Consider the following 13532-nt stretch of genomic DNA (forward strand, 5'->3'; position numbering starts at 1 on the left):
ACTGGCGCCTTCACCCACGTCTCAGTCATGCAACACTTGACTACTACAAACTTCATCATTAATCGTCTTCGAAACGGAAACTACGCTTCGGTGACTACGACTACGACTACGACTACATGAGCCTGACCCTCCGCGCGCTCACTCGCCATGGATCTACGAGCCCAACCTGATCGATCAACTCCGCCGCTCAACATGCCCAGAAGCAGTCTGCTTGACGATTCTACACATAATCAGTATACTTTCGCATTCAGCTCATGCACGAGATCTCGTTGATGAACTTACGGGCGCTTTGAGATTAAAAAGACTGCGATCCCACCCTCCAACATTACAGTGTGGGTACTTCGATGCATCCTGATCTCGGAAAGACACGGTCGCGACATCGCCAAAAGTGATGACAATGTTAAGAGAGTCATACACATCCTCAAACCATTCCGGTTCGCCCAAGTGGACCTCAATTGGATAGCCTAATATCGTTTTACTGTCTTCGATCACAGCAATATCACCGAAACGCATAGCATCGTGATGACTGGAAGAAAGTGGAGCATGGCCGCTGTTGTCGAACACAGCCAGAGTCAACTCAGCAGGCCCACGCCTTCTAGTTGACTCCTTTATATGCAGCCTGCAGATACCCTGTTCATAAAGTGGACTGGGCGTTGGAGACGGTGTGGTAAGCGATGCAGACGTAGACTTTGGCGACGCCGTTGGGTCACCTGGACAGCGGTTTCAGCTTGGTTGGGTTGAGTATTCGCAGTTGAGTTCCAGGGTACTACCTACGGTCATGGTCAACAAGGGTGCCACGGTACCTCCGCAGCTGCAATAGTCCTCGACACAGCGTTGTCCATTCTGTGCAATCACGTAGGCGCACCCTGGGATCCCACTGATACCGGGTCTCGGTACACTTGAAGCTAGTGGAGTCGCGATCGTTGTGAAAGAAGACGAGTCTGTTGTATAAACGTTGCTCGGCGTAGTTGTCGGTGGGCTTGTAGTTGTGCTGCTCACAGTCTGTGAGAATGACCATTGAGTAGAGAAAACGGGCTGCGAACTCTGTTCGGCCCATAACTCCAATGCAGCCCTGTCTGGCTCATGCTGTGGATCGAACTGTAGCATGAATTTGCCATCCAGCCACGAATACTTTTCTGGATCGCCTCCTTCATGGGGTGGGTTCGCGTTTGGATCCTCACCCATTCCCCGATCATAAGCCACAACTACCACATGGTTATCATCATATTCACTAACGTCTTTGAAAACGTTGTCTCTCAGGACGCTTCGGATGGCGTTGATATGATTCGGGTACGCTAGCTCCGAACCGTATGAAGACCTAGGGGTGATAACGATGACTCGTGGCTCTTCGCCTTCCGCGAAGGCTTTGTCGACGTGGCATGCCAGACTCAAAAAGCTCTTGGGCTCCTCGTCCATAGAGCAGCTCTTCGTTGACTCCAAAACGTCGAGCACGTAGGTTCGAAAGATACTCGGGTTGCCTTCTTCCTCATCCTCTAATGGTTCATCCCAGGTATTGTACCATCCATCGCTCGGGGATTCCTCATCATACAAGGCTAGAAAGCCAGGAAGCTCCCAAAAATGGGACCACCATATTGCAGATTTTGACACGACCAACACAGACGTGCATCCGTACAGATTTACCAAACCCAGTACCATTTTTGCGTGGTCGTATGTGCGAAATAGCGCAGACGGAACGCCTTTCCCAATCTCCGTGCCCGTGTGGCCATGGGGAACGAAGACTCGCTCTTTGTTATTTGTTTCCAATGCATGCTTTGCATCAGCAAATTTGGAACGCATAAAAGCGTTGATGCCTTCTTCCGTAGTACTCTCCGGACGATCGAGCTGTGCCAAAATCGCTGAGTCGAGAGTATCCGACCTATTGTATGCGCCATCGGCCATGGTTCCGCCAGATCCTTCCATACTCTCCACATAGATATCTTGGAGGCATGTTTTACAGGAAATACCGCATGGCTGAAATCGAGCACAGAAGGGCTTCTTAGCATACGATTTCTCTGGAAAAGCGCCGATGACTGAAGTTGGCACAGCACAAGCCATGGAGCTAGAAACACTAGATGATACCGAAGTGCTGGAACGGGAAGTATCAGTCGAGATTTCGGAGTTTGATAGCGGCATTGAGGTGGATGCGTGTGCAGACTCAGTAACATGTGGCCCATTGCTTGTAGGAAGCGAAAGTGGTGGGGTTGCTGGTGGTGTGTTCAAGGATGGATTCGCCATAAACTTGATCACATCAACAATAGCCGCCATCTGGACAGCTGATTTCGAAATTGCTGTATGAACGTCCATTGCCCCCATGATCAACATACCAAACGTATGACTAATGTCTGACGCCATGCCAACAACACAGGAAATCGTTTTGAAGATATCCCCAATGAACGGAAGCCCACTGCTAGACCGTATGCATGAGCCATCTTTCTTGTCATGATTGTCGTGGTCATCCACCTCGTCGGGGGATTTTCGACCCATGAGCGAGCCCATCTCTTCCATGAACATGCTAACACCCTCTGCAACCACGGTTTGCTTTGCTGGATCCATACTACTCTGGCTCCAGTCTTGCACAGCTAGCGCCACACCCATCCACTGCAGTGACGCCATCGTCAATGCAGAAGATATCTCGAAACCAGTGGGGTTCAATGTCGGCATAGTAGGTGCATTTGAAATGTGTATCGGCATAGGTGTGACTATTGCGCCCCCGGAGAGAAACTGCAGAACTGCAGTCTGCCCCAGGGTCACAGTCGTAATCATCACTAGCGTTGGTGCTGCGAATGGAGCTGTAATGATCGTAGAGAAGACCTGACCACCGATAGTGTATGAGACTATAGGTGCGATTGGGGTTTGTATCGATGTCATGGTAATTCGGGGCGTGGCGGGTGTCGTGGATATCGTGGACTCGCCAGCATGCGACGTCCATGAAGCCGAAGAGGAGTGCTCATCAAGTGTAGTAGAGTTCAGACTTCCTGAGAGCACCGCTGATTCGGTAGACGATGAACCTGATGCTTCTTGTTGTGTGGTTCTAGTCGTCAAGAGCGTTTCCAAGCTAGGTGTGTTGGAAGAATTGGGATTCAACGTGCTGGTATCTGTAACAGCTGGTGCCGAAGATACGAGGCTTAGTGTTTCATTCCTGGAATATACTGAAGAGATAGTGCTCCTGCTTGCATGTCCAATGATGGTGCTAGTGTTGACGTAGCCAGATGCAGTAGCATTCGTCCATTGTGGCGACCCTGATAGAGTAGTCGAGGGGGCCTGTTCCAAGGGCAACGTCTCCGTGATTGTTTTCTGGTTCGTTATTGAAGTCAGCGTTGTGTTAGCGATGGAGTGATTCTCCATCGCGTGTGTAGGGTCCGTGAACGAGCTCGCGGTAGAGGCATTTGACCAGGATATAGAGTCAGACACTGTAGTGGTCTCGGAAAGAGTAGACGTGACAGAAATTGGAGATACGAAGACCGAAATGGCGGAGGGCGACATCGCCAAGATCAGCAATCCTGCTATGATCGTTATAGAAGACATTGTCAGTACTGTCGCAAAGTGCCCGAAGATGTGAGAAGCCTGGATAACGAGTCTTTGTCCTGTGAAGTCAACGGTTCCTACCGCAGTTCTAGGAAGCTTTTATAATCTGAGAGCATCCCTATTGCAGCTCACCGGAACAGTCGACGAAGACGGTAAGAATGACCAGGTCCGCAATGTTGTTACACTGCTGCTTTCCAGCAAAGGCCGTATCTGACATGAAGTGACAGTGATACCACTTCACAGTGATCGTGTATTCCTGAAAGTGCTATGCTCCCGTTGTTCATAATCGTCAACTTAGCGATGTTGCTACGCAGGCATGAATCTCTTCTTTACAACAGAATCGGCTTCGTGTGTTGCCTGTTCAGTCTTCCTTGAGATGATTCGATGGTGTTCGTCATGATGATGGTGTTCGGATACATCTGTGATATCAGCCGAGAAGGTCGCCATGGTATCACAACAACTGTGACCCGATGTAGTCACCCGAACGCGTGCTCTGAGTTGCCGGTCACTCCATCCCCCTTCGTAAGAGGAAAAGGTGAGCCGAATCGAACGGCCTTAATGAGCCGTTGCGCAAGATATGTGCTAAGTCGGTAAGTTTTCTATTTTGTCGCGAGAATGTGCTGCGGATGATGGTCTCCACTGATCTGAGGACAGCTTCCGTGGCACGACACGTGCACGCTCGATCGAACGCGTTGGCTCTGGGTAGCTCCTCGCATGGCGCACTTAGCTGTTGGAGTGGTCGCGTGGATGTAATCATCATGCATGTTAGATGCAGGCATGCCTCGTAAAGGAAGGAAGTTGACTTGTCGCGACGCGTGCCAACATGGAAGATGGCGTGTTACTGGGTAAGCAGCGCGTCGGCGTCAGCGCTACCTAACTTGAGTGGCTTTAGCGTGCCAAGAAAGCCTTCCGGGGCCCGGGGGTGTCTCCACTGCTGCTTCCGCATCCCAACTCTTCTCAAACACGGCGGCCTTGCGCCTGGCCCAGGTGTGCAGCAAGCTCTGAGAAACAGGTCGATCGCGGCGCCTGAATTTCTCACTGCGAGGATGCATTAATGCGTCTATCTTCCAGCGACACTTAAACCACGCTTCCTCGGAAAGGCCCTTCAGCTGCCCAGGTGCATGGCCATACATCTCGCAGGCGCCACCGATGACTGGAAGCTCCCACCTTGTGCTGGATGTCCTATGAGCTTCGTCTACAGCCACTCCCTACTCGACTCCGGCTGTTCCGGCGGCTTTTCTTGTGCACTCAACTAGCAATATTGATGAAGCCGGTAAGACGTCTGCTGCATACAGTGCGTCAGGTCATACTTAAGGTAGGCCTTGAGCCTTCCTTAGGTCTGCTACCTATGATCCCATCCTCGCCATGACTCGATTGATCAATATATTGGTGCGCTCTCTGTATTCGTACGTCACGTTGGCAACTGCCGAGGGCAAAATTACCCCAAATCATATCGAGCTGATCAGAGATGTTGCAATCATCGGCGGAGGCGCATCGGGGACGTACGCCGCCGTTCGACTTCGCGAAGACCTAAACACGAGCATAGTGCTCATCGAGCCCAGACCAAATCTGGGTGGTCACACTAGCACCTACCACATTCCCGAAACAAACATTTCGATTGATTACGGAGTCCAAAGCTATATACCTTACGGACCGGCTACCGATTTCTTTACACGCTTTGGGGTTTATACGGTGATCCCTACTAATCAGAGGTTGACGGCACTCAATATCGATGTCGAGACGGGTGAGGAACTGGAGGACTACAGCGCCCCGAGTGCAAATGCAACCAACGAAGCATTGCAGCGATGGCTTGCGATCACGTCGAAATACAGAGATATATTGGAGCCCGGCCTCTGGCAATTTCCATCTCCAGCAGATATTCCTGAAGATCTTCTTACGCCATTCGGTGATTTTGCTAAGCTCCATCAGTTGGAAGCCGCCGTTCCACGGATAGTCGTAATATCTGGTGTGGGCTATGGAGGCATTCGCAATCTTTTGACGCTCACCGTCTTACAGGCTTTTGGGGCCTCACTTACGGAAGGTCAGTCGATGTTGCAGGCTTGTTCACAAATTGAGACTCTCTTTCGCTGGGGGTCTTAGCTTACTGTTCTTAGGTCTATTGAGCGGCACACTTTTCAGACCTGTTGGCAATAACGGTGTCCTCTACGAACGCGCGCTCGAGCTCCTTAAGCCGGACGTACTATTATCGAGCAACGTTCAGGATGTGAAGCGAACCAAGAACGGGATGAGGCTATTAATAAAGCAGGGCGATACCAGCTACATCATCAAGGCACGTCGTATTCTGTATACCGCAGGCCCGAGCCTGGAAAATTTGGCTCCTTTTCATCTCAACAACAAGGAAACGGCTGCCTTCTCAAACTGGATCGAAGAGGCCAACTTCGTAGGAATTCTGAAGGCGCCTTGTTTACCAGAAAACTACTCCATCACGTATTTGCCTTCGGCAGCGGTACCGGCTGATCAGCTTGCGATCAAAGACTGGCCATACAGTCTGCGTCTAGACTCGACAGGGCCTCCAGGCCAAGGTCTCTTCCGAGTCGTCTTCGGCGCCAACTACACGATATCTCCGGACGCCTTCACAAATATAGTCTTGGAAAGCGTCAAGCAGATGCAGGATGTTGGAACTGTCCCCGCGGATTGCGAAGCGGAATTCAAAGCGCTTTCGGATCATAGCCGCCCTTGGTGGCCGCGGTCAGCTGAGCGGTTTCGAGCAGGTTTTGTTCAAGACTTATATGCCCTGCAGGGATATAGAAATATGTGGTATACCGGATACGCTTGGGGAGCGCAATACAGCTCAACCGTTTGGGCGTTTACCGACACAGTCCTCGAGAGACTCATGAAAGATCTAAAGAACCGCATCTGATCCGTTCCTTTGGTGCGTATGCAGTCCGATAAGGATGTAAGATCTCTGCTGTGGTTGCCTGTCTCGGTGAAGGTCAAGAATTCGCATGGTTTTGAATGCTGGGTGCGCTACAAATTTACACAAGCCTCGTAGATACGACAATGCCATTATGGTCCTAGCACACATGGTCTGCTCTCTACTAGAGCGTTCATCAGATCCCTTTGGGTTTGGGAAAATGTCAATCAACGCCAACGCGCTACCCAAATATGATGAATGACCACGATGCGAACATTCATATGTCTAGTGCTAAAGCTCTGCGTATACCCGCGATCGATGTGGTGTCCCAGCGACGATCGGTGCGTGTAGTCACGGAAGCAGGCGGATACAGCGCCCTGTCAGCAAAAGAGTCAATCCCCAATTCCTTTGTATCTCAAACTTCAGTCGTGTTCGCGATATCTGAAACAGCGTACGCTATCTTGAGCACGACGAACACGTCGTATGTGCTGAACCGTCACGTTGAAGACGGAGACGAAACACGATTACTGCCGCCGCCAAATCGGCGTCGTCATCACAAACCCAGCCAGAGTACGCTTCAGAATCATTGCTATCGAATTATTACGAGACGAGTTCGAATGGACCAGCGCTACAACTCAAACGCGCAGACCTTGGAGAAACAGGGAAGGTGATGACGCTGGGGTCGGTCACCACCGGCAATTCGATGCGTGATTGGATGGACTCGCCGGGTTCCTGCAGCAGTCCCCACCGACTTCGGGCTGGCCCACCTTGCTCTTTGTGCTCTCCTGTTTGCATCAACACCAACGTGTTATCACCACTGACCTCAATTCCACTGGAAATACATCATCCCGATATCGTTTGCATTTAACTTGTGCACATCGTCATACACCCTGCCTTCCCTGCCAACGCAAGTCACATGCGAGATGGTGAGCCCCCGGAATCGCCGGATTGTTCGTGAGGAGTCCGAGAGCGAGAAGGAAAGTGTTGGAGCTCCCCAAATATCTCCTCGCAAACGACCGCTAGTCGTGGACGACTCCGATTCGGGATCTGACGATGTTTCGCCCACAACAACACACAAAAGAGTGCGTCGTGTGGTCCTGGACGACGACGACGATGAAGAAGACAACGAGAGCGATCCGTCCAATCTTCCAGCTACATCTCAGCCATCAGAGAAGGGCAGAGATCACGAGTTACTTTTGAGCAGCATTGCAGCAAGCCAGAAAGCATCCCCATCTCAGCTACCGACTCTACCTGCCGAAGTCCTTTTGACCGTCCTTGACAACGCCGACCCAGCGGACATCTTGGACCACCGGCTCGTATGCAAAGCCTTCAAAGAAGTGATTGACACGTCTGTGCTTTATTATCACATCCAACGTGTGGAGTTGATCGGCTATCTCGGACCGAAAGAAGGTGAACTCATGGAGCAACTCAATGCGCAAGATTACTGGGACTTGGCATTTGTCCACGCGACTTTCGAACGTCTAGACGAGCGCGTGGGCAACCAAGCCGTATGGGATCCACAAAATGCGTACTTTCGCATCAAGGAGTCCTGGTATGACACATTTGTCCGCAGTGTCGGCGAGATTGAACCCGACAATCCGTGGTGGCACCATACCGTACGATGTCTTGATTTACGAAAGCCATCTTCAGTGCACGGGCAGCTACGTTGGTGTGTCAAAGTAGGCCCAACGGTTGTGGATTTTCGCATGGCAGACGAGAAAGACGTGGATATTGAACTGGTGGAGCGCGAAGACGAAGACACCATCATTGTCCGGGTTACGAATTGGAAGCGTATGCTGAAGAATGTCTTTCGAGAAGAACGAGCTCTGAACCTGTTACTCAAAGACACCGAAGAAGACGAATTTACATACAGCCATCTAGAGGACGGCCTTCGAGACATGCGACGTAAGCGCTATCGTTCGAAGTTGAATCCACGTAACAACAAGCACGGTAGAGACATTTGGAAGATGGACAACATGACCCCATTATGGGGCAAATACTCTTCGATGACCGTTATCCGGGACTACGAAGATGTGGAACTTGCCGAGCGCAATGCCGCTCAAACCCTCATGCTCTTGCGAAGAGAAGCTTCAATGTCATCTCGGGAACGAGATGCATTGTACACAATGAAAGAGGAAAGAGCTATAATGCACAGGGAAGTGGCGGAGGTCGACGAGCAATTCAAGAAATGGCAGGAGAGCTTGCTCGGTTTACCAAATCTAAGCCTAGGTCGTATCGAAATCGATCATGACATTGATCCCAACCCGATGACTTGGTCCAAGGAAGTCGTGGATCGCGAGAGCCAGAACCTGATAAGGTGGAAGGCTCAGAAGCAAACCATCGCGCACATTAAAGCCTACCTGGATGCTACGAACGCCGCAGCCACCTTAGCCGAGGACGACTTCGATGACGAAGACGAAGACTTCTGAGCATTCGCCATGCTGTGACACAGCAACCATACCTCTGTCCACGGCCATGCCGCCCTATCGCCCTGCGTCTACGCCTCATACTAGAACCCGTGCAGCTAAGCCTGTTCTGTATAGTCGCATGCATCGACAAAATTGCAGCATAGGTTGTCTGTTGGTGCTGATTGTGTGTTTGCGCCAAGCCGGCTCAAGTGTCCAGGACTCCAGGTGGTGTTCGGCCCCACCTCGACAGCCACCAGGGAGGCCCTTTCCACCACGATGTGCACGGCAATCCTTCCTAGACGTTGCGCGAGCCCCGCGCGATAAGACCTGTTCGCATACCATGTACCATCAAATGGTGCTCTAGCGCATTTCTGGAGGCATATCTTGCCAAGATCGCAAACGCCGGATGAAGCTATGTCGACCGAGGATGGGGCGGAAAGTGCGGGCATCGCAGTAGCTTCTCTATATATAGTGAGGATGCTTGCCAATGATGCGGATCAGGCTCGGAGTATGAACACCGAGAGGTGAATGCAATCTAGAGCTTCTGCATGGTCTTGCCGATCATCTACTACGCTTGCTCCACGAGGCACTCTTGGCCGAACTGCCATGAACATACTGCGCCGCCACCTTGCTTATCGCCAACATCCTCCATTGTTTCCAAGACAATCAGTGCCTAATACAAGGGCCTCGCATGTGGCAAGTAATCTTTGCAGCGTGACTGGCGAATAACAACCAGTACGCCCGCACCACAAAGCTGCATCAATGTGGCGCTATATGAGCTGAACCCCAAACGTGGGCATGGCGGCATAAGCTTACCATTTCTTGAGAGCGGGCTATCTGTGCTTATCATGCTTGGAAGGAGCGGCACTATACAGCGGCTGACCAAAGCGGAAATCCCTTATATATTCATAGATATCTAGGTTACTCAGACCTGAGCATTTCGCCGCATTGTGAAACACTGCAATTAGGGCTCATCTTCGGGTACTACCTGCTTCAGCCTCAGCCTCAGCCTCGCGATGGCGTACCAGCAACTACCCAAATTACAGCACAACGTGGAAGTGACGCCGGTCAACGAGGACTACACTCCGCCTTCGTCCACCCTGCAAAACTATGAAGAGATACGAGACTTCGATTTCAGCCCCACGAGTCCACGTTCGACTGTTAAATCACCTTCTATCAAGAAGCATATAACGCATTGGAGTTCGTCTACCAACAGCACAGCTGTGACGTCGTCGGAGGTATGTAGCACAAAGTCTGACAGCAAGGCTGGCGCGTCCCGTGCGCGGTCTTGGGCTTTCGAGATCATGGCTGTCGCAATCGGGCTGGGTGCTGTCGCCGCCATTGTCGGCGTGGTAGCCAAATACAACGGACACGCATTGCCAGACTGGCCTTACAGCATAACTCTGAACGCTCTCATTGCCCTGTTGGCTACTTTTGCAAACGCTGCAATGTCGGTTTGCCTGTCGAGTGGACTATCGCAGGCGAAATGGATCCGTTTCAAGCAGACATCGGCTCCATTATCTGACATGGAGGCCTTCGATGACGCTAGTCGTGGTTCGTGGGGCTCTATCAAACTGCTGGCGACTGCCAGAGGAGGGTACGTTTCTCAGCTCAGGACATGGTTGACAGATGACTGACGAATGCTTCATCAGATTCCTCGGGTCTTTCGGCGCTATCGTCGCTGTTATAGGTCTCGCCCTTGGGCCTTTCGCACAGCAGATCGCAACTTACAAAATCCGTAACGTGGAAAGCGACTTTGGCGCCATCATGCCTAGAGCCCTCAACTTCACCCCTGCGTTACCGGGTAACACCAGCACGAGTAAGTAGCATTGAGCGCATTTCGATATCATTCGTTGACGTAGGTTTCTAGCGGGTTTCGTGCCAATTCTCCCACTTAAAGCCGCAGTCTACAACGGCTTGTTCGCGGAGAACAATAGACCTGCTGCGTCACTACCATTCAAGTGCCAGAGTGGTACTTGCACCTGGGAACCCTTCGAGACGCTGGCTATTTGCCATGAGTGCACAGACATCACTCCGCTCATGACGCGCTACTGTCCACCTGAATTGGGTGCATCGCCAAACATGTCCTCATGCGGATGGCAAGTACCACAGGGAGCTCATCGTAAGTTTCGCATGTGCAAACTGTAAATTGGCGGGTACTTATTGCTTACACTGTTTTTTTAGTCAACACGAGCTCCGATGTATTCAGTATGACATCCTTCATCCCGTCGGCGTATGGCGACATGCCCCACTCCACGATAATCCGACTCATCTTCATGGGTACAGAGCTTCAAGATACACCCAACGCTCTGAACCCTTGGGCATCACAATGCAGCCTGCAAGCATGTGCAAATACGCTGTCCGCATCGGTCACAAACGGTACGCACCAAGAGAATGTCACGCACTCTGTTCTCAACCACACTGTCATCGACATGAGCTCCCCCGATCCTGCCGCCGACTATGGTGTTTACATCACTGGCAATTCTGATGACACTGCGTACTTGCTCGGCATGGAAGCGCTTTTGAGCATACGCGGATGGTTTAGTGCAATCTTTACCAACGGTTCCGCCACCCGTACGACTAGCGATTTCACCCGAAGTGTCACCGATCCAGACCGCGCCGTAGTTGTCAATCTCACAGTCGGTATCTCATCAGGCGAGACTTTCTTCGACACGGATATTGTCACCGCGTTCTACTGGAACTACTACGAGTACGCCGATGGACTCAATATGCTAATGAGCGACTTGGCCGTATCGATGACAACCGCTTTTCGCGGCTTCAATGGCGCTGTTGATACGAACGGCAAGTCGATAACGGTAGAGTCCTATGTCCACATCCGATGGGGTTTTGCTGTCTTACCGATCGCGGCTGTCGTGGCCACTCTGATCTTCTTGCTCGCGACGATGACGATGACGCATACGTCTGGTACGCAAGTGTGGAAAAGCAGTGCGCTTGTGCCGTTGTTACACGGCTTGGATCATCATACTAAGGAGAGGTTCGGTACTAAAGACAGTTTGCCAGCTCAGAAGAGACAGGCAAGAGCGGTAAAGGTCAAATTGTTTACTGATAATCGGGATAGCACAATGCTTGGAGCAGAGAAGGCTGCATGCTAGTTTGAAAGGCGATGTTGATCATGCTTCGATAGGCAAAGCAACACCTCACTCAATACAATATTTGGGTTATACCCTACTTTCGCGATCAATATCCTTGCTCTTTCCCCCCTCGCTACTGATGTCACTTTCTGTGTCGCTGAGCAATCCATTCCAAGCATCATCATCGACGCTATCCCTATCGTCTTCTCTTCCAACGTCCTTCTCTACCTTGACGTTTACGAACAACATCCATAATCCAATATCGTAGGTGATCCTACAAATACTCGTAGCCACGAAAGCCACCCAGAAGTTATCGCTACCGGAGAGGAAGCCTGTGATTGATGGCCCGACGCTCATGGCTAACGTGCGCAGCATACTAGTGATGCCCATGACACCCGTACGCTCTTCAGGCTTCACGACTGCTGCAATAAAAGCTGTACGCGGTGCTTGATCCATGCTATTGAGGGAAGCTCGGAATAGCAGCAGGCCCACTGTCCAACCGACTTTTGAAGGTAATGGGATGAAGCCGCTGGCGATCGACGATGGGAGGTGGGTGAAGACCATGGTGTTGATGAGACCTATGCGTTTGGCCAATGGTCCGGCGAAGATAGCTCCAACTGCGCAGAGAAACTGCGAAGCCGAGGTAATATCCCCAAGCGTAGACTTTGAGACGTGGAACTTTTGGTCGACGTAGTAGTTCATCAGGGAGTAAGGTGTCATGCCGTCTGCTAGACTGTCAACAGCTAAGAGGATCCAGAGCTTGTACATGACGGATCGTGTACTCTGCGAGATCTGACTAAAGTAGCTTGCTTTCTTTTGCGATGGCGGGTTCCTGACACCCGCTGGTCTTCCTACGTTCTCGCGGTCTTGATCGAAGCCGTCTGTGGTGCTGGGCGTCATCGCCTCCAGTAGCACTTCTTCCTCTTCGCCATGGCCCCCACCACGTCCTCGCTCTTGCATCTCCGCCCGTTTCTCACCTGCAGCCTCGCATCTGCTACTCAAACCCAGACAAAGGATGCTCCCAAGCACTCCGAAGGCTGCATAGCCCCAGAACAGGGCATGGTATGCCTTGGTCACATTACCGCTGCTCTTCTCGAGAGCATTTACCGTTCTCCCTGCGACTTCTGCGCCAATGGCCCCTGCCAATGTTGTCGCTGTGACATACCACGAGAGTACATCGCTTCTTGTTGTCTCGTCTGTTAGGCCACTCAACATGCTCTCCTCGACAGCCCTAAAAGGACCACAGTCAGCACCGGTGACAGAAATGATGCCGAACACCGCCGCAACCAAAAGAATGAAGAAGTTCTCCGACAGCGCAAATGCGACGCCTGAACAAGCCATCATCACACTGCCCATGAACAGAATCCTTCTCCTGCCTATTTTGTCCGCCACGAGAGTGAGCAGCAATGACAGTAGGACATCTCCGAGCAATGTCAATGTCATGAAGACCCCGATCCTCGAATCCGGAAATTTGAGCGAGGAGAAGAAGAGGGCGAGAATCAGCGACGGAATGCCAGCCGTGAACATTCTCAATGATCGCAGTGTGATGATGATGTATGCATCTCGTCCAGTCGCGTTGAGTGATGTGATGCCGAGGAATCCAGCGATCCGCGATATCGCCGTGGGAGTCAT

The 13532-nt window shown here is 51.5% G+C and overlaps 3 protein-coding genes across 3 annotated transcripts; 2 read left to right on the forward strand and 1 right to left on the reverse strand.

Moving 5' to 3' along the window:
* Positions 1–7323: 7323 nt before the first annotated feature.
* On the forward strand, positions 7324–8829 carry J4E88_004193 (uncharacterized protein; the record flags this gene model as incomplete). The annotated part of the gene is made up of 1 exon (XM_049397840.1): positions 7324–8829. The coding sequence occupies one exon, from the start codon at positions 7324–7326 to the stop codon at positions 8827–8829; it is 1506 nt and encodes a 501-aa protein (XP_049256285.1).
* A 1283-nt stretch (positions 8830–10112) lies between these two features.
* Positions 10113–11921, forward strand: J4E88_004194 (uncharacterized protein; the record flags this gene model as incomplete). The annotated part of the gene is made up of 4 exons (XM_049397841.1): positions 10113–10405; positions 10461–10627; positions 10679–10930; positions 10993–11921. The coding sequence occupies 4 exons, from the start codon at positions 10113–10115 to the stop codon at positions 11919–11921; spliced, it is 1641 nt and encodes a 546-aa protein (XP_049256286.1).
* A 66-nt stretch (positions 11922–11987) lies between these two features.
* On the reverse strand, positions 11988–13532 carry J4E88_004195 (uncharacterized protein; the record flags this gene model as incomplete). Its single annotated transcript, XM_049397842.1, has 1 exon — positions 11988–13532. One exon carries the CDS (start codon positions 13530–13532, stop codon positions 11988–11990), a length of 1545 nt encoding a protein of 514 aa, XP_049256287.1.

This window comes from Alternaria novae-zelandiae (assembly GCF_023758075.1).
Source record: "Alternaria novae-zelandiae strain BMP 2774 chromosome Unknown scaffold_7, whole genome shotgun sequence".
Classification (NCBI taxonomy): domain Eukaryota; kingdom Fungi; phylum Ascomycota; class Dothideomycetes; order Pleosporales; family Pleosporaceae; genus Alternaria; species Alternaria novae-zelandiae.